At 35.8% G+C, this 26321-nt stretch overlaps 1 protein-coding gene across 7 annotated transcripts in view; it reads right to left on the bottom strand.

Annotated features, from left to right (window-relative positions):
• Positions 1-26321, bottom strand: part of ATP13A3 (ATPase 13A3) — an 88422-nt gene that overhangs the window by 53976 nt on the left and 8125 nt on the right. For 4 of the 7 annotated variants that reach the window (XR_006207053.1, XM_042954810.1, XM_042954814.1 and 1 more), the window contains exons 3-9: positions 8807-8905; positions 7216-7389; positions 6039-6221; positions 5680-5750; positions 3936-4016; positions 2690-2759; positions 288-422 (exon numbers count right to left, since the gene is read on the bottom strand). Coding sequence is in view for 6 of the 7 variants with exons in the window: in XM_042954810.1 (XP_042810744.1) it covers positions 288-422; positions 2690-2759; positions 3936-4016; positions 5680-5750; positions 6039-6221; positions 7216-7389; positions 8807-8857 (765 nt within the window). In the remaining variant the exon portion in view is untranslated. Of the gene's footprint in view, positions 1-287; positions 423-2689; positions 2760-3935; positions 4017-4939; positions 5038-5679; positions 5751-6038; positions 6222-7215; positions 7390-8806; positions 8906-9356; positions 9581-16167; positions 16244-26321 lie in introns of those variants that run through there. The other 3 variants (XM_042954813.1, XM_042954811.1, XM_042954816.1) reach the window with 3 other exon arrangements.

Raw genomic sequence — 26321 nt, 5'->3', positions numbered from 1 at the left:
AAGAAGTATTTTAATGAGACAGTCCTGAGAATGGTAGAATCAACCCTCTAGTATTTCAGTCTGTGATAAGCACATATAGATCCCTATGGCCTCTAAACAGTCAGGTGGTAGTCTAACTCTAAAAAGCATCTGCCTTCCTCTACCACAAAAAGAGAGGGAAAGGAGTACATATTCATATAACTAAAAGAATAACTATATTGAGTATTACTTTGTACCAAGTACTACTCTACACGTTACATGTTACTACAAAATACACAGTTGTAAAAGCCATAATAAACTGGACTTACCTTTCTAATGGAATATAGAGAGCTTACAATTGACACTATAGACATAATCACAATGGCTAGAGCATAATAATAGTATTCATCAGTGCTCCACAGTATAACACTGAACAGCTGGAAAATGTAAAATGGGTTGAGAACCTAAAAAATAAGATTTTTAAGTCAAATTGGATGAGGTATTTATAACCATACAGATGCTCCACCTTTGCATTTAAGAAATAACCAACAAGGGATGCCTGGATGGCTCAGTTGATTAAGTGTCCGACTTCAGCTCAGGTCATGACCTCACAGTTCCATGACCTCACAGTTCCATGGCCTCACAGCTCAGGAGTTTGAGCCCCACATCAGGCTCACTGCTCTCAGCACAAAGCCCACTTTGGATCCTTAGTCTCCCTTTCTCTCTCTCTGCCCCTCCCCCACTAGCACTCTGTCTCAAAAATAAAGAAACATTTTTAAAAAAAGAAAGAACCAACAAGATACTTAGAGGATAAACTCTGTAATACCCCAGGGCAACATATACAACCCAAAGAGTTAGCATAGTACTTTTTTACCATTAAACTACTGGAGTTTGCCTCAAGAAGCTTAATTTAAGTTATTTGCATCCATCTGGACCCATACCAAACCCAAATATAGATTCAGCCAGAAACAGACAAAAATGTGTCTTTAGCTATTCTTCATTCTGCTTCAACAATAAAGTACATTTACTTCCAATAATTACTAGGCAACTAAAGGATATAAAATTTTTAATTAAAAGGAACAAGTGTTTCTTATTATGAACTCCAAATACCAATTTTCTCGTAAGTCAAAGGTTCACTGGAGACTAAAGGGAAGACAAATAGGAAACAGTAACTTATACTATTTTGTATTCTCTAAGGAAATAATTAAGGATTAAAACCTGAATGAAAAGGGGTGCCTGGGTGGCTCAGTCAGTTAAGCGTCTGACTCGGATTCAGCTCAGGTCATAATCTCACTGTTTTCATGAATTCAAGACCTGCATCGGGCTCTGTGCTGACGGTGCAGAGCCTGCTTGGGATATTCTCTCTCTCTCTCTCTCTCTCTCTCTCTCTCTCTCTCTCTCTCTCTCCCTCCCTCCCTCCCTCCCTCCCTCCCTCCCTCTGCCCTTTTCCTGCTCACACTGTCTCTGTCTCTCTCAAAGTAGATAAATAAACCTTAAATAAGTAAATAAATAAATAAAACCTGAATGAAAAAAAGAGATAAAGCAGTCCTGGCAATAGCCTTCATTTAGTCAAATATCATAGTATTTTATCAATTTCATTAATAACTTCCCCCAAATGTCTTAAAATTGATGCTTGTGAACTTTTCAAAGCACTTTCACATATATAGTCCCATTTTACTTCAAAATTACATGAGATAATTTGAAAGGACTTACTCCAATTTTATAGATAAAGGAGAAGAAAGATTTTCTAATGAGCAAAGCTAATTACTGACAAAACCATATTATAAACCAGGCTTTCTAACTCCTCCAATCACTACACTCTGCTATGTTTTTGTTTTTTTAATTTTTTAACGTTTATTTATTTTTGAGACAGAGAGACATAGCATGAGTCGGGGAGGGGCAGAGAGAGAGAGGGAGACACAGAATCCAAAGCAGGCTCCGGGCTCCGGGCTATCAGCACAGAGCCTGATGTGGGGCTTAAACCCACAGACTGCGAGATCATGATCCGAGCCAAAGTCGGACACTCAACCAACTGAGCCACCCAGGGGCCCCACTCTGCTATGTTCTAAAGCAAAATACAGCTGCTCTCAGGAACTGAGGGAAAACAATCTGTATATCTATTAAAAGTATTCACCCAACCCTGATCTTTAGCCAAAAATCAAAAGGAAGACTAAAGAGCCTAACTCTGCCAGGCAAAATCCCATGCTCTCTTCCTTTACATGTATAACCTTTATTCACCTCTCTTCAATGGCACTTACAACTGGGCAGTCACTACAACAACTACTGACACACTTCCCTCCTGGGATAAAGTACAAGCTCCTCATGGTCAATCAACAGGTCACGTTTTGTATTCCAAAGTTAGTGTACAATGTCTAGTTCCCAAAAATGCACCACAAAATAATCATGTGAAGAATAAACATGATAAATCATCTAAAAATTGGAGAAAAGAGAAAAGACAGGTGTATATAACTATAAAACAGGTCAAGATTTAGATGTGCAACTCACTGAAACTGAAAAAAATGTACAGACAAAAAAAGCAAAACAAGTAATAAAACGGTAATTCATGCCCCCAAATTATTTCTCTAGCAAAGTTACTACCTTTACCTCCCAAGTTAAAAGAAAGAGAGCTAGTGAGAGAGAAATTAAGAAACAGAAAACCAAGAATATCTTATTACTTAAATCATGGCTCTTTTCAAATTGACAACTCTACTGATCACAAATGTTATCTTACCTCCTTAATTAGAAGCTTAAAAACAGAAGGCACTTTCACAGTAATTTCATTTACTCCATAAAGCAATTTTCTACAACAGGAAAACATAATAATCGTGTCACATTATACAATAATAGTATAATTTAGGGATAGCATTTCATTAGATAAAGCTCAAACCACAGATTGCTCTTAAATCTGGAACTTCAACATTCATGTTTCTACATACTTGTCTTCCACAATTCAATTCTCTACCTACAGTATTTAAATCGAAGTAGTCACTACTGGATAACTACACTGTTGTTTCATTCTGTCTCAGATCTTCTTGTGTGACAAGTATCTTTCCCACTAGTTTATAATAACCATGTCGGCAAATGTTTTTTCATCCTTGAACACAATACACCTCAACAATTTTGAATTGCAATTCATTTTTGCAAGAAACTAAATAAACAAATTTGAGGGGTCCTATACTATTTTTCTAATGAGAATACTGTACTAACAGTGTTTATTTCAAAACACTGTACATCTGACTTTTTAAAAAATGCTTTTAAAAACTTGCTTAAATCCTTCCACTTAAACTCCTATTAGTCCTTTCTATGTGATAGAGTAATTCTTGCCTTTAATGAAGTATGGGTCTAAATGAAATCAAGTTTTCAATATTCTACTGAAAAAAACATGCTACAGAAGTATAAGAAAACTGCTAATTTAATTTGAAAATAGCATTTATCTTTAAATTTGCAATACACTGGTATAATCTTATACTTCAACAAAGAATAACATGATAAAAAAGGTTATGCATCCCAATTTACAAATATTCATTGTGGTAAATTTTGAGCTCATGCTTACAATTCCCAATACATTTCAGAAAATCTAAGCTGCTATCAATTATAAGACATACCCATCATTTTATGTGCTATCAAGATAAAAATGTTGACAACATTTGTCAAGTAAAGGATGACACTCCACCCACTGCATGACACATCCCCCACTTTAGAAATGTTAAAATGTCGAAAATATGTATCTTAGAATGGGTAAAATATGGTATATTTTCAGGGAAACCAACTTCAAAATTCCAGTTTCAACATTTTCATAATTCTTAAACTGAGAGACAGTCTTACTCAATTAAATACCAGTAAGTTGTCAACTACTAGGTCTATAATGTTTAAATACCTATTAATATGTACAACTATATGGTAAGAGGGTGGACTATACATACTACTTTATTTAGGAATTTTGATAACAGATCTAACTTTAGTTGGATAAAAATTACCTGTAGGCATGCATCCCCTTTGTCAGTCCTGCACTATGCTTTTCATAAATTGACGTACAAGAAACACCTTCATCCAGTCCCCTAAATAAATCCAAAGTTTTTACTTTAAACAAAGTTTAAAATATCCAAATGTCTTAATGCCCTATTCTTCTATATTCCTGATTTTAAAGTGACTTCCTTACAAACAGAAACCTAACAAAAACTGAAATAATGAATGAGAATTTTTAAATCTCAAATTCATAAGATAACCAATAATGAAAGTTCTAAGTCTCAAAAGTGCCAAATTCTAAATTAGCCAATGTATCTATCACACGATAAGATGGCTCTTAATACTCAAGTTTGTATGACAATATTATTATCTTTTAAGGCTGTACCAAAGCTGTAAGAGCTATTAATTAAACTAATAAAATTATAGGTAAAGTATGACTAACTTGAGAATCCCAAACTAATTTTTTTTTACTTTTTAATAATTAAATTATAATTATTAAATTATTAAGTTATATAGATATAATTTTCCCTCTTCAATTTTTTAAGCTTCATGCTAACAATCCTATTCACTGATTTTTTTTCTACAAAAGCATCAATCCAAATCTGTCCCTGTTCTAATACAAACCTGGGAGAGAAGTACAGAATTTATGAGTCACAGTCAATGTCCAAAATCTGTAACAATTCTAACTGGATTCAACCAACAGACCTAATTTTCCCCCCAAATGTCTTAATTATGCTTATGTTGACTGAGATACTAGTCAAAGAACTCCAAAGAGAACCCTACACATCATTTATCTCCAATCCTTTTCCATTTTTTTCAGATAGAAAAAAATCAAGCTCCCTAATTAACTGCTATCATTGGGATGCTTAAATTCTAGAAGCTTCTACAGCTGGCAAATGCCACCAGGCAAATAGGTTTGACACTTTTTTCCACTGAAGTTGATGACTTCTCCAAAAGCAGCAGGGATCAGCTCCAAGTCTTTTTAAAAACAAAACAAAACAAAATGGCAGCTCACTGGCAGTGTTCTGTAAGGCAATAGTTCTTAACTAGAAATGGTCTTCTGAACTAGGCATGCGGAAATGCCCAAGTCTATTCCAGATTATTCCAATTCTTTAGTGTCTGAGGAAAAAAATCCAGGCATGAATATTTTAAATGTTCATAAGGCGATTCTCTTTGTATTGCTAATATTAAGAATTCCTTTAGCACTCTCAAGTAATGATACTTAATGAGTGTTTATAATAATCACTTTAACAATAGCAATAAAAATAGAATCCTAATTAATTCAGTACTTAACATAACTTCAAGCCTCCACAAAAAATAAATTTTAAGGGATTCCTCCAATTTGTCCTATTCAAGGCTTAACACATTGGACAATGTCTCAATCTTTACCCACACAGTAAAGTTAAATTTCTGTTTGGGAGATGACAATTCAGATATTCTGACGGACTATAAAGTGTACTCTAAAATTCACTTTGAGATGAACCCACAAAAAGAAAAGAACTCAGACTCAGAGTGGATTTGGAAAATCACATTGTTTCAAACTTTTATGTAAATTTTGCCAAGGTACAAGTTGCAAGTAGGATTTATCCTAAAATGGTTAACAAGTATTCAAATAACACCAGGGAGTTAATAAGTGAATAAAAGTTACGCAATAAATACCTCTTCAGTTTTTTGTAACCCTACAATGAATTCTTTTCCATCTAGAAGATTTTAAAGATACTCGTAAAAGCATCCAAACAAAAGAAAAATACTTACTTTAAAAAATCAAAATTGTGAAGGGTATCATTCCAGAAGTATTTTACACTGTGGTGGGTAAAATAACGAATCTGTAGAACACACATAAATGTTACACCAAAAAGCACTATCATCACTTGTTAACCATTAAGTTTACTAACACAAATCTATTATGTATTAAAATTAAAGTGATCACATGCAAATGCAATCTGCTTCTTCTAGTATTACCTAAACTGTGTTATATATAGTAATAAGTATTTTACATGCATATATATTCATCCCAAACAAAAATAACTGCAAGCACAAAATTACAGGCTGCGATAGAATAAAATGTAGTAATTCTGGTTTTTAAAGAAACTATAACACTAAGATCACCATACCTGCTGTGGTTGAGTTTGTGAATATTTGCTCATCTCATGCCTATTCTCTGTAGCCAAATTTTCAGTAAAATGAACAGCATGGCCATTTGCAACTTTATTAGTCATAGATTTTGGACTCAAAAATGGGTGAGTTTCCAGAGAAAGAAAGCGGATTTTTGCACAAAACCACATTCTGAATTCATCCTTATAAGACAGAAAGGGATAAAGATAAAAAGTCGATTCCATGTATTACATAACACCTATACCTATAATGCCTATATAGTTTTTTTTTTTTAATTTTTTTTTTAACATTTATTTATTTTTGAGACAGAGAGAGACAGAGCATGAACAGGGGAGGGGCAGAGAGAGAGAGAGAGAGAGAGAGAGAGAGAGAGAGAGAGAGACACACAGAATTGGAAACAGGCTCCAGGCTCTGAGCTATCAGCACAAAGCCCGACGCGGGGCTCAAACTCACGGACCGTGAGATCATGACCTGAGCCGAAGTCGGATGCTTAACCGACCAAGCCACCCAGGCGCCCCATAGTTTTTAATATATTTTTAAATTCCCATTCTTTACATATTATTTACTCATCTCTAATTAAGAAAGCATCACTTCCTACTAAATGTTAAACCAGCTCATGAAGATGTATAAACTCCAACGTGAAGTGCTTTCCATTGCTCACCATTTTACCATATACTTCACTAATACAATATCCCCTGAAAGATCGTGAGTGATTTTTTAATGTACTCATCAACATACTGAGACTAGAAATTAAAGCCTCTGATGAAATGTTTCCAATCAAACAAAACAAAAACAAAAACAAACAAACAAAACCCTAGATGCAGCAACATCACATAGTAGAAAGGCAGCTGGCCTAGTGAATAACAGATCTGACATAGCCCTTAAACTGGCCGATGACCCTGACAGATAAGCATCTAATCTTAATCTCTCAGTGCATCAAGAACTACAAAAGAAAGGAGTACAAAAGGAAGGGGTTGGCATAATCATCTTTAAGATTCCTTCACATTCTAATCACTGTGGTAAAACTCATTTCTAACACAAATGCTTTTAGGATTAGTATTCCTGATTATATCCTAGCAGTGATGTTCTCCTCATACATTGTTTTGAAGGAAGTACACACAAAAGCGTTTATTTCACTCCTGAAATGATCAGCTACAAGTGAATACGTTGACTTACAGTAGTCCTCAGCAGCACCACTTCACAGTCTTTAATGGCAGCTCTAATACAGGTCGCCTTCACCCGCCATTCGGGCATCCAGTAGAGGAGGAGGAGGAGAAAGCCACCAGTGCAAACCACTCCTAGGGAAACTATGGCAAGCTTCCAGCGACACAAATTATAGCCATATATCTCCTGCAAGGATACAGTGATCACACAATTAAATATCACATGGTGTATGAGAAAAATGCCAAAGTTCTTTGTCTTCCAAATGTATATTCGCTATTTTGTCACATAAAAGGTAGGGTTTGTTTTTTTTTTTAATGCCTTATCTATTTTTGAGAGAGAAAGCTTGATGGGGGGACGGGCGGGGGGGAGTGGGGGGTGGCGCAGAGAATCCAAAGCAGGCTCTGCGCTGACAGCAGCAAGCCTGAAGCGGGGCTCGAACTCATGAACCATGAGATCATGACCTGAGCCAAAGTTGGACGCTCAATTGACTGAGCCATCCAGGCACCCTAAAAGGTAGGGTTTGTTTAAATAAACTTCTAATTTTGTAATAATTTTAGATTTGCAGAAGAGTTACAAAAACATTAAAAGTTCCTGTATACCCTCCATCTAGTTTCCCATTAACTTGATACATTTGTCAAAATCAAGAGATTGACACTGACCCATTACAATTAACTAAAACTAGTCTCTAATTAGAATTTCACTAGTTTTTCCACTGTCTTATTTCTGTTCCAGGATATAAGCCATAATACCACACTGCATTTAGATACAGTAGGTTTTAACTTTATGTTTCTCCCAAATAATTAGCTAATTGTCTCAATACTGCTGTGACTGATCAATCTGACCTCCTGACCCAAATTATTTAAATTGTTCTAGTTTACTCCCCTCACCACCATAATTAACAAGGGCTGCCAAATTTAGCAAAAGAAAATGCAGAGGGCCTAGTTAAATTTAAATTTCAATAAAAAATTGATGAATTTTTTTGTTTGCCCTATGCAATATTTGGGACACGCTCATATGAAAAATTTATTCCTTAATTTATCTGAAATTCACATTTAACAGTGTCTTATTTTACCTGATAACCTAATCCCATCCCCCACCCCCCGCCACACACAAAGAGTTGAAAAGTGCTTTTTATTATTAAGCTGATTTTAAACCTTTTTTTTTTTTTTTTTTTTTTTTTTTTTTAAGTAGGCTCCATGCCCAATGTGGGGCTTGAACTCAGGACCCTAAGATCAAGAGTCATATGCTATACTAACTAAGCCAGCCAGCACCCTAAGAGTGCCTTTTTTATAAATCAAAATTAGAAATCTTATATTTGGGAATATATACAAGTATTAGCTAATGTAGCTTCTTAAATTACTAAATAAAAAAAGCATACTTCTCTAGTATTAACAATCCACAAGTGAAACAGACATTATACTAAAACCAACAAATAGAGATGTTACATAATCCCAAGTCAAAAGCACATTCAGGATGAGGAAAGCAGGTTGATTTAGCATTGGTTTTTTTTTTCTTCTCTCTAACGTACTTTTCTACTTCCCTGGAATAATAAATTACAGATAAACTCTTCACACTTTACAAGTAAATTATAAAAATTGGTTACCATTTCATCTTCTTGACCTTGGTTGATAGTCTTCCTTTCTTCTTTGTCCATATCTACGGTGGTTTGAGAGGTCTTGTGCTTCAGAACAATTGAAGATAACTGAAGGAAAGGAAAACCAAATGTTGGGGATTCTGCTGTATCTTAAGCAGACTATATAACTTCATACTGTAAGATTTTTTGTCATGACACGTGTATCAAAGTTTAGCTGATATTTAAGTACTCACTAAAGTACTAGCTGGTTTTAATGACATTTTCAATAGGGTGCTGGTCCTCGTGATACATATTATCACTAAACATGGCATATTTCATCAATTAACTTATACTAGCAACAGCCATGGCACAAAACAATTAAGTTCTAGAAGAAATCACAGAATCTTTCCATTCCCCAGACTCACAGCACTAATCTAGTTTAACCATCTTCAGCTAAAAGTACTTCACACCAACTCAATTTATTGCTTCAAGTATAGTGAAGACATAAAGCATCAGCAGTGAAACCAACCCCAACACCTCCCCAAGATTATTAATCATCCAACAAATATTTATTAAGCACCTATTAAATGAATGGTAATCCCTGGCCAAGAGTCAATTCCTCAGGCAGCTGTACCCCTATTGGAGATCACTCCCTCATTCTGAGTCCAAGTCCACTAGGCAACATTCTGATGATATGATTACTTATGATGCCTGTCTAGGAGAAAATTCATTGAGCTCACTGACAAATTTTTTCCCTGCATGGAGAAAGGATATTAATTTCAAATATCAGACAGCCACACATTAAAGAGATGTGCAAAATGTAAAACAATGCCAGTTTTCTTGTGATCTTTGTTTCTGGAAAATAAATATTTTTCAGAAAAATGTTACTTAATATGAAATAAGCTTATTACTGTCATGTTTCATTAAGTTATTATTAAAGATATCAGTTTTAATTAACATGGTATCAGCAGACATAACTCACATAAACAGAAGCTCTTCAGAGTTATTAATTTTCAAAACTGTAAAAAATATTTGAGACCAAATAGCCACTGCTTTAGACTAGGCTGAACCCTGGACAGCACGGTGGGAATATTACCTCTATTCCAGATGTCATTTCTCTACTCATCTATTCAATGTGTAAACACAGGCCTGACACATGACAAGCACTCAAAAAATACTTGAATATGATGTAAGGAAGATTTTGTGCTAAGATAGCAACAGCTATTTGATGTTTACATGATATGGATTAAACAGGAAAATTTAAAACAAATCCCATATGTAAAAATAAGAGTAATGAAATCTCTTGATTTATGTCATCAACAAAATGACCAATAAAAAATACTGATGCCTCCTGCACGAGCACTCAGAGTTTCTGTACTTTCTGCTAGCCCTGGAGATGGGGTCAGGGCTAACTAGAGTGGGATTTCTACAGAAATATAACACAGAACTTTTGGTTATAATATATCATTATATACACTATATACAATATATACATATAATATATAGTATATATATAATATATATACTATATATTATATATATACTATATATTATGTATAAATATACATACATATACATAATACACATATAAATATATGTATTTATACATACATATATATATACTATATATTATGTATAAGTTATGTTACATATATTAATGCTATATGTAACATATATACGTGATAATATGTAATATACACAAAAAAGACTCTGCCATCTTGGAAATGAAGTCTTAGAGGTATCTGGCCCAACATCTCCAAAACAAGCCACATTATCATACAAAGCCCTGTGGGCAATTTAGTAACAATTTCTTCTCAGTCTAGGGTAGTGTTACAGCTTTGAAGCATACTACTGGAGTCATTCCACGATGGTAAGACTGATTCATCAATATGACTTGAGGTGGCAGTTATTCTTAAGGGCCATAACCTACTGCTAATAGACTACTGGGAGAATGAGCAAGCCCAACCTCTTTCCCTACAGAAAAGATCAACTATTGTTACTGAATGCATAAGGCATAGTCCAATACTGCAGGGAACCCAGGGGGAGCCCACAGTCTCCCTGAGTTGGGGAGGCATCAAAGGCATCCCCTGAGGATGAGGCAGGTTTGCAGGGCAGATTATCAGTGAAGAGATCTGTACAGAGAAAGAACAATGTAAATCTGTAAGACAGTCCTCCTAAAGTCTTAAGCTGAGTACCGATCAGGTGTGAGGAAACTACTGGAGACCAGGGAAAGCACCACCCAAAACAATTAAGAGTAAAAATCATCAGGGTTCACACAGGGCTGAGAAGAGTGCCTGTTCCTCCCAACCACAGTGGAAAACCTCATTACTCACAAGGAATCAGGAAGAGTATTCAGAGGGGTGTTGCTTCAGCAGTGGGATCAAATTAGCCCTAAACTAAAAGCTATTCTGATCTTACCTAACAAAACTCTTAAGACCTAAAGGAATAAAGTGTTTCCAAATAATTTAACAGCTTCACAAAGTTCAAGGGATTTATAAGAATACAAAATATCTAGTCCCAATAAGTTACAATATTCGACATCCAGTTAAAACTTAACAGGTATGCAAAGAAAAAAATATAACCCATAATAAGAAAAATCAATCAGTAGAAAAAGACCAAAAACTGACACAAATAATAGAACTGGAAGACAAGAACAATAAGATGGCTACTGTAACTCTAGTCCATTATGTTCAAAAAGCAAAAGGAAAGATTGAACACATTAAGTAGAGACATGAAAGATACAAAAAAGAACCAAGCTGACTAGAAGATAGAAAGTAAAGTATCGGAGATGAAAAATTTACTAGATGGGATTAACAGATTAAATGCTGCAAAAGAAAAATCAATGAACCTGAAGACAAAGTAATAGAAATATCCAAAATGAAAAATGAACACAAAATAGAGAGAAAAAAGCACAAAACAACATCAGTAAGTTATGAGACAACTTCAAGCCCTAATACACATGTAAGGTAGGAGAGACCAAAAATATGTAATGATATAAGGGCAAAAATTTTTCCAAATTAGATGAAAAATTATAAGCCTACAGATCCAAAAGTCCAACTAATACTAAGCAAATAAACACTGAATAATTACAACAAGGCATGTCACTATCAAACTGCTCAAAAGCAGTGATTTAAAAAAATATATTAAAAGGAGCCAGAGGAAGAAGATCTGTTACATACAAAGAAAAATAGATAAGAATGACACAGATTTCTTACTAAAAATAATACAGGTGAGAACAACTAAGTAACATCTTGAAGTACTGAGAAAAAGAAACCATTTAGAGAATTCTATACCCAGCAAAAATATCTTCCAAAATCAAAGGTGAAATAAGACTTTTAGACACAAAACCTGAAAAAAAAAAGTTAAAGGAAGTCCTCAGGTAGAAAAGTGGAAATGGAAACGTGGATCTCCACGAAGGAATGAAAAGCATCAGACATGAGTTTAATCACTTGAAAGTAAACTGTAATAAGTTAGAGATGTATACTCTAAACTCTAAAGTAACCATTAAAATAAAAGAGTCATAGGGTGCCTAGGTGGCTCAGTCAGTTGAGTGACTAACTTTGGCTCAGATCATGATCTCACAGTTCATGGGTTTCAGCCCTGAAATGGGCTCTGTGCTGACAGCTCAGAGCCTGGAGCCTGCTTTGGAATCTGTGTCCCCTCTCTCTCTGCCCTTCCCCTGCTCATGATCTGTGTCTGTCTCTCAAAAATAAATAAACGTTAAAAAAATGTTTTTAATAAATATGGGGCGCCTGGGTGGCTCAGTCAGTTAAGCATCCGACTTGGGCTCAGGTCATGATTTCATGGCTCATGAGTTCAAGCCTCATATCAGGCTCTGCACTGACAACTCAGAGCTTGGAGCCTGCTTCGGATTCTGTGCCTCCCTCGCTCTCTGCCCCTCCCCCACTCACACTCTGTCTCTCTCTCCCTCAAGAATAAACGTAAAAAAAAAAAAATTTTAATAAATGAGTCACAAGTAAAAAAAATCAAGAGGTTATTAAGTGGAACCATAAAAAATACTCAACTGATGTAACAGAAAAAGAAAAGGAGGAAAATGGAAACAAGAGGAGAGACAAATAAAAAACAAACAGCAAGATGGTTGATTTAAACCTAACTATATTGGGGCGGCTGGGTGGCTCAGTCAGTTAAGTATCCAACTCTTGATTTTGGCTTAAGTCATGATCTCACACAGTTGTGAGATGGAGCCCTACATGGGGCTCTATGCTGGGTGTAGAGCCTACTTGAGATTCTCTCTCTCCCTCTGCCCCTCCCCTGCTTGTGTGTACGTACTCTCTCTCTAAAAGTTAAAAAAAAAGGAGGGGGGGGCGTGCCTGGGTGGCTGAGTCAGGTAAGCATCCGACTTCAGCTTAGGTCACGCGTTTGAACCCCACACTGAGCTCTGTGCTGACAGCTCAGAGCCTGGAGCCTGCTTGGGATTCTGTTTCTCCTTCTCTCTCTGTTCATCTTTCTCTCTCTCTCTCTCTCTCTCTCTCTCTCTCTCTCTCAAAAATAAAGGTTAAAAAAAATTTTAATAAATAAATTTTAAAAATTGGGGTGCCTGGGTGGCTCAGTTGGTTGAGCACCTGACTCCTGATTTTGGCTCAGGTCATGATCCCAGGGTTACGGGATTGAGCCTCCCATCAGGCTCCACGATGAGCATGGAGCCTGCCTAAGATTCTCTCTCCCTCCCTCTGTCCCTCTCCCAACTCACACATGTTCTCTCTCTAAAATAAAAAAATTAAAAAATTTGAACAATGGCAGGGTACCTGGATGACTTAGTTGGTTAAGTGTCCAACTCTTGATTTCGGCTCAGGTTATGATCTCACAGTTGATGAGACTGAGCCCAAGTCGGGCTCTCACTAACAGCACGGAGCCTGCTTAAGATTCTCTGTTCCTCTCTTTCTGCCTCTCCCCCATTCATTCTCTCCCTCTCTCTCTCACTCAAAATAAACATTAAAAAAATGATAAACCTAACATATCAATAGTCACATTAAATATAAATGGTCTAAACAACAATTAAAAGATGGAGATTACGGTTTTATGTTTTAAAAGCAAGGCCATAAGCAAGTATATGTTGCCTAAAAGAAATGCAACCTAAATATAAAGGCATAGTAGACTAAAAGTTAAACTATACCCTGCAAGCACTATTCAAATTAAAGCTGGAATAAGTGTATTAATATCAAAGTAGATCTCAAAGCAAGGAATATTACCAAGGATAAAGTCATTTTGTAATGACAAAGGGGTCAACTGATTAACATAAAACACTAATCCTAAACATGTATACATTTAACAGATCCTCAAAATACACAAAGGACTTAGAAGATCCGAATAACACTATCAATCAAATTGGTCCCAACTGATATTTACAGAACACTCTACTCCGCTGCAAAGTATACATTCTTTGAACATGTGCACAAACATTTACCAAGAAAGACCATATTCCAAGACATAAATTCAAGTCATACAAAATAAATTCTTTAAAAAAATTATATTAAATTAGAAACCAAAAGAGAAAGATAAGTAGAGAAAAAAATCCATGAGGCAGAAATCAATAGGGAAAATATGAAATATCCTGAACAAAAATGAAGATATATCAAAATTTGTGGGATGCAGCTAAAAGAGTATTTAGAAATTATTTATAGCACTAAATTTCAAATTCTGAAAAGAAAGCCCTAAAATCATGACCTCATGTCTACCTTTAGAAAGCAGACAAAGAACAGGGCGCCTGGGTGGCTCAATTGGTTGGTTAAGCATCTGACTCAGGTCATGATCTCACAGTTTATGAGTTTGAGCCCCGTGTCAAGCTCTGTGCTGAGAGCTCTCTTTCTCTCTCTCTCCCTCTCTCTGTCTCTCGAATATAAATAAACATTAAAAAAGAAGAAGAAGAAGAAGAAAGTAGAAAAAGAACAGCAAATTACACCCACAGTAAGCACTGAAGGGAAATTAATAAAACTGATAGTAGAAATCAATGAAATTGATCATTTTTCTAGTTGGACTCAAAGGGGTAAGGAGGAAGACACAAATTACCAATTTTAGGAATAAGGAGCCATCACTATAGATTCTGCAAATATCAGAAAGATAATCAAGGAACTTAATGAACAACTTTACACCAATATATCAACTTTTCTGCAGGTTTGAACTCACTTCCAAATTTAAAAAAAGTAAAAATTTAAAAACCTATACTTATTCATCAGGGGATCGCATGAGTTAGTAATTGCTACAGCTGAGTTAAAAGCTGCATAACAGGTACATGAGAGTTCATTATCCTAATCTTCCTACTTTTTTAGTGTGTAGAAAATGTAATAGAAAGTGTTTTTAAATAAATAAAATAAAAGGCACTCATCTGAAGCTTTTAGAAAGAAAAAAAATTTCAGAAGATATTCATTCCTGGAACCAAAGGCCATAAACCTTGAGAACTCTATTTCTATAAATCTCAAATCCACTGACCCGACCAATCAAGTACCAGGCATTATCCATAGTCTCTTACTGCTAAGTTTTGACTCTCACTCTTCTTCATTTTTGTCTTTTATCCATTGCCTAGAAATACAGATGTACTTCCCCACTTTTTGAAATCCTAATTTTTCAATGTAGAATGTATTAGCAGATGCATAAGCATGCTTTTATAATTTTAGAAAAAGAATTATCATTAATATTAAATGTTTTCATTAACTTCACGTACTAACAACTACTCAAAATCTTTTCCCCAAATGGATCTTGACAGACTTCACCTCAGTCTAACTCAGCTACATCATCTCATCTTCATACGTTGCCTATAACAATCTAGTTTTCATAATCATCTAAAAATACAATTCTTAACCATTGTATCTCATTATTCTTTTTTATAACTGTTATTGTTCTAAAATTTAGCTTACTTTTTAAGGCAAAATTCTTAAGTCTTACCAATTTTACTGAAGTTGATATTAAAAATAATTTAATTTAAATAAAAAGTTAACCATCAATTATTATTCTCTTTAAACATACTATACCCACATAGGAAATTATCAAGACTTCACCAAGACTTTCATATAAACTTTTAATAAAATCCAGTGAGAAAATTGCAGCAGCTTACATTTAAAACATATACATATTATAAATGTATATTTCCATTTTAAAAACAGGTACATAATACAAAGCCTCTAACATTTCTTTGACTCCATGAAAATAAAAATCTATAAATATACTTTAAATTATATTGCTTACAAGGATGAAAATATATATTAAATACTATTCTACCATATATCTAATTAGAACATTTGAAGCATTAATACCAAACTTCTAAAATCCATTTAACTTACAGAATATAACTTTGGTAGTTTGCAAGAGTGCATACATGGTTTTTAATCAGGTCAATTTTTAGATTACAGAAAACAAATTAAAGAAATTTTTCTTACCAAAAGCACTATATCATTATTCTTCCCAATTGCTGTATCAGCAGCACTTTCAAAATCTGGCTATTAATAATGAAAATAAAATTAAGCATAAAAATCCATTCAGGTGAGAATTTTCTGCCAAATATTGTTTTGATTCTTTCTGAACTGTTTTCAAGATGACTAAGATATTAAAATTTAGGGTTTTTATATTCAGGGACTTTAAATGGACTTTCGGAAGATACACCCTTCTGCCATCTAACTGCCACTGGTAAAGCTCCTCTTGAATTAAGTCATATCTAGCTAGCACATTGAATTCCCAATTCCACAGTGCATGCCTCAGCCTTGATGTTATCTAAATAGCAAGGAGCTTATAGGCTATTGTGCTTAACCAAACCCTTCCTTGCATTTACAATGAACTTGATTTTTTGTGAGTAAAAAGAGCAGCACAGGACAAAGTGAAGCTATCAGGAATAAATCTCACTAAATCAAATGCTAGTTCTTGTAAGTTTACTGATTTTTTTCACATTATATAATTACTAAGAACCATCTGAAGTATAATACTCTAGGATAAGAGTCATATCTCATTTCCTAAAACAAGAGGGGTTGGCCTTAACTGGCATAGAAATCCCCGAACCTCTAAGCCATCTTTGCTTCAAACCTGAATTTATTAGTTGGAACAAAAGTTTTATAATAGTATGTGTGGAGGGTTTGAAGGATATTCCATAGATGTGCCCAGAATTATTAAGTATATAATTTCACAAAGTGACTTAGAAAGTGACCTGTAACGAGTAAAACTTCAAGTGAAGCAATTTTGAAGAACACATTTTTAAATTTCTACTTCAGTATTTGCCAAGTTCAGAGAGATGGAAGTAAAAAAACTAAAGTTAAAAATGTATTATTACTCAAAATTCACAAAACTGAATTACTCTAAAAGTAAAAGAAATGCTTACATAACATTTTTTATAAGTTTGTAACATACACTCTGCAGTTTTAAAAATTAAAAACTGCACTAAGACTAAGACTCAAAAGGGTCACCTTGCATTGTTGAAAGAATGAATCATCCTATTGGCTTTGTACTTATAGGTATTTTTTTTTTTCTGAGACTTAAACATACCTACCCATGTTAAATAAAAATTTGATAAACCCATCTTGAAGGCCCACTCAGCAAAAGGTGTTTTAAAGATCCTGAAGTAAAAACAGTTCAGTCAGCACTCTGAATATTATTTCACTGTCAAATCCATAGCATCCACGGCAACTAAGATAACCTTCTGAAACTCAAAAGCAGCTCTCCCTTTACATTTGAAATAAAAAGAGCCTTAATACATATAAGCCCTTACTTTACTCCATTTTAATAGCTACACAAATGTTTGTGTAAAAAGATTTTTTTAAACTCAATCTCTGAACTACAGGAACCAAATTGCCACAACTCTCTATGAGGGCAAAACCTAACACTTCAAGTCAGCCCTCAACAATAAGAATGACATAATATAATTTAATGAATACGTGGAAATTTTACAAGGATACCAGCTACATTTTAACAAAGCTCTGCTGAACACCCGTTTTATCACTTCCCATCTTGAACTTTCTCTTATAATACATGCTTTTGTTTCTGTGTTTAGGCTCAAGAAAGACCATTGTGTCCAGAACACACCAAACCAAGACTGTATTTACATTTGTCAAGTGCAGTCTTTGTATAATTATATTTTTTGTACGTTACAAAACAATGTGATAGCTAAAACAAAATAAGTTATAATTACGAAAAATAAGGTAATTATCTGCCTTCGGGTTAGTATTAGGAACATGAAGAGTTACAGCTTAGCCCACACTACAGCATACCTATGTATGTTTTTATCACTTTCATTAAATACATTAAATCAACCCTTTTATTTGTAGAAATTCCATGTGGTAAGAGTCATCATTAGATAAAATAGTGGCTTTGAGTATTGGTCAACTGCAAAACACTTATTTAGTAAAAATGGGGAAAAGTAGCTTTGGACTGACAATTGATATTTATGCTTTAACTTTTGCTTTGTAAAAAATGGAAATGTGTAAAAATTCTTTTACATACAACATAATAAAGAGCTTACATTTTTTAAATGTCTACTTATATGAGAGGTTTTTTTTTTAATTTATTCAAGCTACTTTGATCTTAAAACTTTCAAACCTCCCTTTAAATCTTCACGTATGTGACTTTTCAAAGCTTCACATTCGAGGACTGAGATTTACAAAAGTGTTATAATTGCTAGACTGATTTCAAAATCTTACCATCTATTAGGAAAAATGCTGCAGCAGGCAATAGTAAATAATAGACAAGATCACTGCAATAAGACCAGTCCTACAGAGTGAATATTTAAAATAGGCAGAATCAGTAGGCCTAGAAAGAAAACTGGCATCTACCCCTAACCAAATAGATCGATAAATTGGACACAGTGGCCACCAGTGGTGATACTGTATTGCAGGGTGAGCGAGTGGGAGAGACTTCGGTGCTTTTTTAATGCTTTTACCATAAAAATATGGTAAAATATGGTTAAAGGAAAGAAGGAAGGCTGAGCATATGTACAAAGTTCTAATTCTCCAATGCATGGCCACCCTTGGGTGTGAAACTTGTAGAAACCTGCAAAGCACTTCACGGTGCTCTACCAAACCATTCTCCAGATTTTCTGGATCTCTCTTCATCAGGTTTTTTACCCCAGGCAAGAAAAGTAGTCATTTTGAAGGCCCCCTTAACAAGTACATTTCTAGGAAGCTAGAGTTGCTTGTATTTATTTTGATGTCCCCTCCACAATTTGGCTCCACTGAGGCAAAGTAGTAGCCAGTGACACAACATAAACAGCAGCAAATCCTAAATTATTTAATCAAATTAGTCCATCTACAAGCATTAAGTAACCATATATGCCATGTTCATTATTATACTAGGAATTGTAGGAGATATACAACTTTACCCCCTCCCCCCAAAAAAGACAATTAATTCAACATGAACTATTTTGCAAGTTCCTTCACCTGTCTTGGTTTCAACTTCCCCACTGAAATGAAGCAGTTGTAATAATCCGAACAATACATTCCAACCATGAAAGCTTTGACCTACACGAGTATTGCCTCCATACGCATCTTGCTGTTGCACTCTTTCACCACTAGGTGATGTTCCGACATTGATAAGGAAAGAGGCTGACAGTTTTCACTAGCCTTAATAGAGAAGCTGCTGATCAAAAGTGATTATGAAAAGTTGTAAGATTTTTTTTTTTTAGTGCCACTGGAAATACTAATCTGGGAAAGCAGAGTTTTCTATAGATATATAACTTCTGTCTCATGTGTCTCCATGAAAAAATAAGACATAAAACAAATGATAATGGTGGTGAAGGGAAAAGAAGGCAGGTGTATTATTACTGCCTTTACAAAGATGACTCCCGAATTCACAATTGTCTGAAACCAGAATTTAGGGATCTTACAATGTTATGGAGTAAGGGAAGGGACTACAGTAACAATTAAAAAGTACACGGGGGCGCCTGGGTGGCTCAGTAGGTTAAGCGTCCGACTTCGGCTCAGGTCACGATCTGGCGGTATGTGAGTTCGAGCCCCGCGTCGGGCTCTGTGCTGACTGCTCAGAGCCTGGAGTCTGTTTCAGATTCTGTCTCCCTCTCTCTCTGACCCTCCCCCGTTCATGCTCTGTCTCTCTCTGTCTCAAAAATAAATAACTGTTAAAAAAAATTTTTTTTAAAAAGTACACGAACCTATTAGAGAACAAGGTGAGGTAAAGCATACAATTATGTGGTAAAACACTACTTGCCCGTTAAACTGGCTAAATAAATAAAAACAAGGAGCACCCTATGGACTGCTGTTAAGAGTGAATCTGTACTACTGTTTTGGAAAACCAAGAGTACATCAGAATTTAATATTCCCACACTTGGATCCACCAATCTCAATTAGAAATCCATGTCACATGTACAAGTACATATACATACATGTTACCATTAACAGTTTCTTCAAACTCAGGAAATAGAGTATATGAGTTTTGTGCTTTAGGGGTACTTACAAGCAGAAAAACCTAACTGAAACAAGTATTCTAAAACAAGCACTAAAGAACTTGTTTGGTATTTAATACAATACAAATTGACAAATCTAGAGTTCCAATTACAGTTTGTACACACTAAGTGAGCCTAACTGCCCAAACTAAAAGTTACATTTTTAAATTCAGAGGTAAGATAAGGTCTTTAGTTAAGTAATATATGAATGTTTCTTCCATTTTAATGTAAATTAGTGATTATTTCTTCTAAAATGTAATGCTATTGATCCAAATCCCTAAAAACTTGCATGACATTTCAATCAGCAATGTGAACTTAAAATTTAAACATTCATTCTTTAAAATCTAAACACTGAGGGGCACCTGGCTGACTCAGTCAGTAGAGCATGTGGTTCTCGATCTTGGGGTCGTAAGTTCAAGTCCCACACTGGGTGTAGAGCTTACCTTAAAAAATAGTAATAATAAAATAAAATTTAAACATTCCTTAATTCTAAGACTCATATTATCTACATTTTTGCACAGAAGCCAACATGTAGCTTAGATAAAACCTTATAGTTGCTATTGGCAGGTAACCATCATTACGCAGTGGTCACTGCATGTACTACTTGAAGTGGGTCTCAACTTTCCATAGTACTATGTCCTTTCAGCTGAGCAAAAGTACATTGTTGGTAGTACAGCACTGAGTTTAAACTGTTGACTGAACCTATTCAAAACGATTACATTGTACCCGCACAATGAAACAAAAAGTAATAGTGTGCACAGACAGGTACCTAAACAGAGCAGAGTGGAGAGGAAGAACTGGGAGGAAAAGAGGCAAGGGTGGGTAGGGAATAGTCAAAAAGTGAAAAACAGAGGGAAGAAAAAGTTCCAGGAAATTACATTCTAAGTCTGTAAGGAGTATGTTAAGGAGTTACACAGACCCCAGAGATGTTCATTTTTCTTATTAACAGCAAACTCCAAAATAATTTTTCTTTATTAACTCAGCGTTGTTCACTTCAAGATTATTGTATTATGTTGGCAAGAAAGCAAAATTAGTTTCACTCATCATCTGTGCAACACTACAGTTCACATTTCATTTTTCCAGACGTTATGAAGACCTGACCACAAAAGAAGCATAAAGTCACTAGGAAACTATTCTGTACAAAAAGTACAATCCTGCTAATTTGCAATTATAATTGGTAAGTACTTGGATCATCTTTTTAAAATAATGTGAATTTGTCTTCTTCCACTTCACTCCTTTTCCCCAACTTGAAACCTGCCCATGTTGACTCAGCATTGAAAGGAAGTGCAAAGCCCTTAACATCTGCACTCAACAAGTATTCCAAAAACACTTTAAATTGCTGTTGAAGAGAATAATGGTCTTACTCATGGTACAACCATCATAGAAATCTGAAATTTCTCATTTCCTATGGTCATTTTGTAATCCACTATTCAGGATTAAAAAAAAAAAAAAAAAGACCAATGCATTTGGGCACTATGCCAACCATAACAGTAGTAACTGACATCTGTACAGGGATTTTTAGTTTACAAAACACTTTTACAGGCCTTATCTACTTTACTGACCAGTTTTCAGTCAATATCGTCTTTTAAAAACAGGAAAAAAATAAACTTCACTTAACCAAAATCAGCATTTTTTATTTTCCCACAAAGTCAAGCATGGGGTGACTTCTGTCAAAGAACCTTACCAACAAATTAAGGAATTAACATGCAGACAGTATCATCTTTCAAGGGTCTGGTTTCCAAAAATTCATTTCAAAGCCAAATGTACCTGAAATACACTCTTTCATAAGGAAAATACTGACCAGGTTCCCAAGATGGCCCACACCTTTTACTTCCCACAATTCTAAATTATACTTCATATTACACTAGCCTGGGTCATGGGGCAGGTAGCCGGGTTACCAAGTTTCTACTTCCTCTGCTCACTTCTTAATTATTAATATTCCCCGAGGCCCCACTTCCTCTACCCACTTCTTAATTAATATTCTCCGGCCTTCTCTCTTTATAATAACCCAAGGACCAAGGGTGGCAACACTGATCCATCTATGGTGAAAACTACCAAGAGCTGCCAATCAGTATTTTCAGCACTAATCTCTCTCAAGCTCCAGATCCACAGATTTAAACATCAACCATACATGTTTACATACAGCTAAAATTCAATAACTTTATTGTATCTTTCTACTCCTTAAATGAATATGATTTGCAGGGCGCCTGGGTGGCTCAGTCGGTTAAGCGTCCGACTTCGGCTCAGGTCATGATCTCGCGGTCCGTGAGTTTGAGCCCCGCGTCAGGCTCTGGGCTGATGGCTCAGAGCCTGGAGCCTGCTTCCGATTCTGTGTCTCCCTCTCTCTCTGCCCCTCCCCCCGTTCATGCTCTGTCTCTCTCTGTCTCAAAAATAAATAAACGTTAAAAAAAAATTTTAAATAAAAAGAAAAAAATGAATATGATTTGCATAAAGCTCCATGCCAGGATTTCGGAAGTCATCCTAGACTCCTTCCTATTCCATACCTGTATCCAACTAGGCACTAAGTCTTACCATTTCTACCTTTCTCACATCCACCTCACCATGCCCTATCTCCATCAACATTGCCTCAACTCAGGTCCTGACGCCCTCTCTGGTCTTCCTCATTCTTAACAATATACAAACCAGACATGATTATTTCTTTCTGCTTAAAATTTCAATAGCTTCCCATGGTCTGCAGAAGCATTTCCCAAACTGGTTAGAGTCCCTCCAAAATAAAATATTTGAAGAGGCATCCCCTGGGAATGCAAACTGGTGCAGCCACTCTGGAAAACAGTATGAAGGTTCCTCAAAACAATAAAAATAGAACTACCCTATGACCCAGCAATTGCACTACTAGGTATTTATTTATCCAAGGGATACAAGTATGCTGTTTTGAAGGGACACATGCACCCCAAGGTTTATAGCAGCACTATCAACAATAGCCAAAGTATGGAAAGAGCCCAAATGTCCATTGATGGATGAATGGATAAACAAGATGTGGCGTGTGTGTGTGTACACAACACACACACACACACACACACACACACACACACACACACACTGGAGTATTACTCGGCAATCAAAAAGGATGAAATGTTGCCATTTGCAACTATGTGGATGGAACTAGAAGGTATTATGCTAAATGAAATTAGAGAAAGACAAATATCATATGACTTTACTCATATGAGGACTTTAAGATACAGAACAGATGAACAGAAGAAAAGGGAAGCAAATATAATATAAAAACAGGGAGGGGGACAAAACATAAGAGACTCTTAAATATAAAGAATGAATAAAGGGTTGCTGGAGGGGTTGTGGGAGGGGGGATGGGATAAATGGGTAAGGGGCTTAAGGAATCTACTCCTGAAATCACTATTGCACCATGTGCTAACTTGAATGTAAATTATAAAAAATAAATTATAGAAGAAATAAAAAAAAAAAAAAGAGGTATCCCTGTGGTATCTGGGTGGTTTAGCTGGTTTTGCGTTTGACTCTTGATATCATCTCAGGGTCATGAGTTCAAGCCCCACACTGGGCTCTGCCCTGAGCATGGAGCCTACTTTAAAAAAAAAAAAAAAAAAAAAAAAAAGCTTCCTCTGCTTGTATCATTTGAAGAAATATACTGGATTAAGAAAGTTGAGTAGTCCTCTCACTAGCAAAAAATTGAAAAGTCTTACAATGCACAATACTATGTGTTTCCCTACCATGGGGAAGTAAAGTAGAGGAGAGAGCCAATTGGGCTCCAAGGACAAAGTCACAACTAAATGGAAAACATGTTAATATCCTTCAGAATCTGGCCCTGCCTAGCCATCAACACCACCTGCCTTTCTTTCACCAAAGGTTATCATTCACCTCTTACAAACCTTACTTTCCATCTATATAGAACACATTTTAATCCCTCAAAGGGCCCGTTTCCTGCCTCCATTCCTTTACATACATTGTTCCTTCTGCCAAGCATGCCCTTTCCTAACAGTTTGGCTAAAGAACTCCTACAAGTTTTTCCAGACCCTGGTCAAGTATGTTCTCCACCATACTTTGAGTGTCCCTTTACCTTCCAGCAGAGGACATCTCCCATCTTTGTCCCTCTGTATGTGTCAGAACATTTGTCCCACAACATTGGACATACAGACTAAAAACTTAAAGGTTGAGAATGAGGCCAGCACTAAGCAATATAGGTGAATGAATGGGACAGGGCAAGACAAGGGGTGTGAAGAAAGGGTAAAATTTCACAACCAAGTAAATTTTGTCTTTGGCATGCTCCTATACTCATCCCAATGTCCTTTTCCAACTCTCCCAATAACCTCTCCCAGGCCCCTTACCGACTTCATGTAACCCTATACACCTTCCACCCACAGCACTGTGTTCTTCAGTATCAACAACTTCCTCTTCATCAACAGTCATTCTGTTCAGAAGTTAATATGTAAATTAGTTATAGCTTCTCAAAGCTGAAAATCTAAGATAAATCTCTAACAAAACTTAAAAAAAAAAAAAGTAGAAGAGAGAGGGAATGGGCATTGTAGTTCTAGCATTCAGAAGCTGGCCCACGCAAAAGTCTAAGAGTATTCCTGACTGGGCTTCCCACAAGTGTTCTTATTTCATCACCACATCCACTCCCACGGTAGCAGCCATGGGTGCTACCGGCAGAAACAGAGTGCCACTGCAATCCTATGGGTCACCCATTCTTCGATCGAAAAGCTTTGTTTGTGGAATATTACTCAGCAATCAAAAAGAATGAAATCTTGCCAGCTGCAACAGCATGGATGGAACTAGAGTATATTATGCTTAGCGAAATAAGTCAGCCAGAGAAAGAGAAATATAATTTCACTCACATGTGGAATTTAAGATATAAAACAGATGAACGTAAGGGAAGAGAAACAAAAATAATATAAAAACAGAGAGACAGAAACCATGAGACTCTTAAATACAGAGAACAAACTGAGGGCTGCTGTAGGGGTGCTGGGGGGCGGGATGGGCTAAATGGGCAAGGGACCTTAAGGAGGGCACTTGTTGGGATGAGCAATGGGTGCTATACGTAAGTGATGAATCATTACATTCTACTTCTAAAAGCATTATTACACTCTATGTTAACTAACTTGGATTTAACTTAAAAATAGTAATAAATTTTAAAAAAAGAAAAGCTTTGCTTGTCTTAGAGACCACTTATGGTCAATTTTTCATTATTCTAGACAGAAAGGCTCACCAACATGTTCTCCAATGAACTTAAAACAGTGTCTTTATCCTAGCCAGTAGTATCTTGAAATCTACCCTAGACCATTGCTTGATTTAGGAAAAGGCACATTAATTGAAAAAAATCAATGTTGCCCAAGTATCCTAACATTTCAGGATAAATCTCTAAATATTAAAGTAACATTCCAGCACAAATCATTATGGCTTATCACCACTTCTGATTTCATAAAAAGTCATGTTTTAGGATGTCACTGCCCACATGTGCCAAGTACTGTGCTAAATGCTGGAGATTACAAAGATTAAACTCCTAACCTCAAGGAGCCAAGTCTAGTAAACTAGACGATAAGCAAACATGTATCAAACAAAATGGTTATGTGCTGCTATAAAGTAGGTATCGTGGGAGCACGAGGAACAGGGAGAGGAGGGCAAAGGACAGAAAAGACTTCAGAGAAGAACTATCCCTTGATATAAGACCTAAACGGTGTGAAGTTCCTCAAGCAAACAGGCAGTAAAAAGAGGGAAAATAACAGAGGGATGGAATCCAAGCAGAGAAATCACCACATGCAGAAGTACTGAGGTGAGAGGAGGCAGCTGGGGATGGGTTCAACAGGTGATCGCTTGCCATGAGGAGCACTAGGAGGCGTATGGAAGTGCTGAGTCACTACACTGTACACCCAAAACTGACATAACACTGTATGTTACGTAACTGGAATTAAAATAAAAACTTAAAAAAAAAAAAAGAAGAAGTACTAAGGTGAGAAATCCTAGAAAATGTCAGGAATACAAGTTACCTAAACTGACTGGGGCACAGGGTGGTCTCTATGATGAAGGGCCTTGTCTGATATGATACAGATATGGATTAACTTGCAGGTGATGGAGATTCTGAAATTTTTTCTACTGAAAGAGACCAAAGGCCATGACACAGGGCCCCATTCCCAATACAATGTGAATGGTGTCTTCTGGGCTTGT

Source organism: Panthera leo, chromosome C2 (assembly GCF_018350215.1).
Source record: "Panthera leo isolate Ple1 chromosome C2, P.leo_Ple1_pat1.1, whole genome shotgun sequence".
NCBI classification, from domain to species: Eukaryota; Metazoa; Chordata; class Mammalia; order Carnivora; family Felidae; genus Panthera; species Panthera leo.
This window is presented reverse-complemented; position numbering and strand designations above follow the sequence as displayed.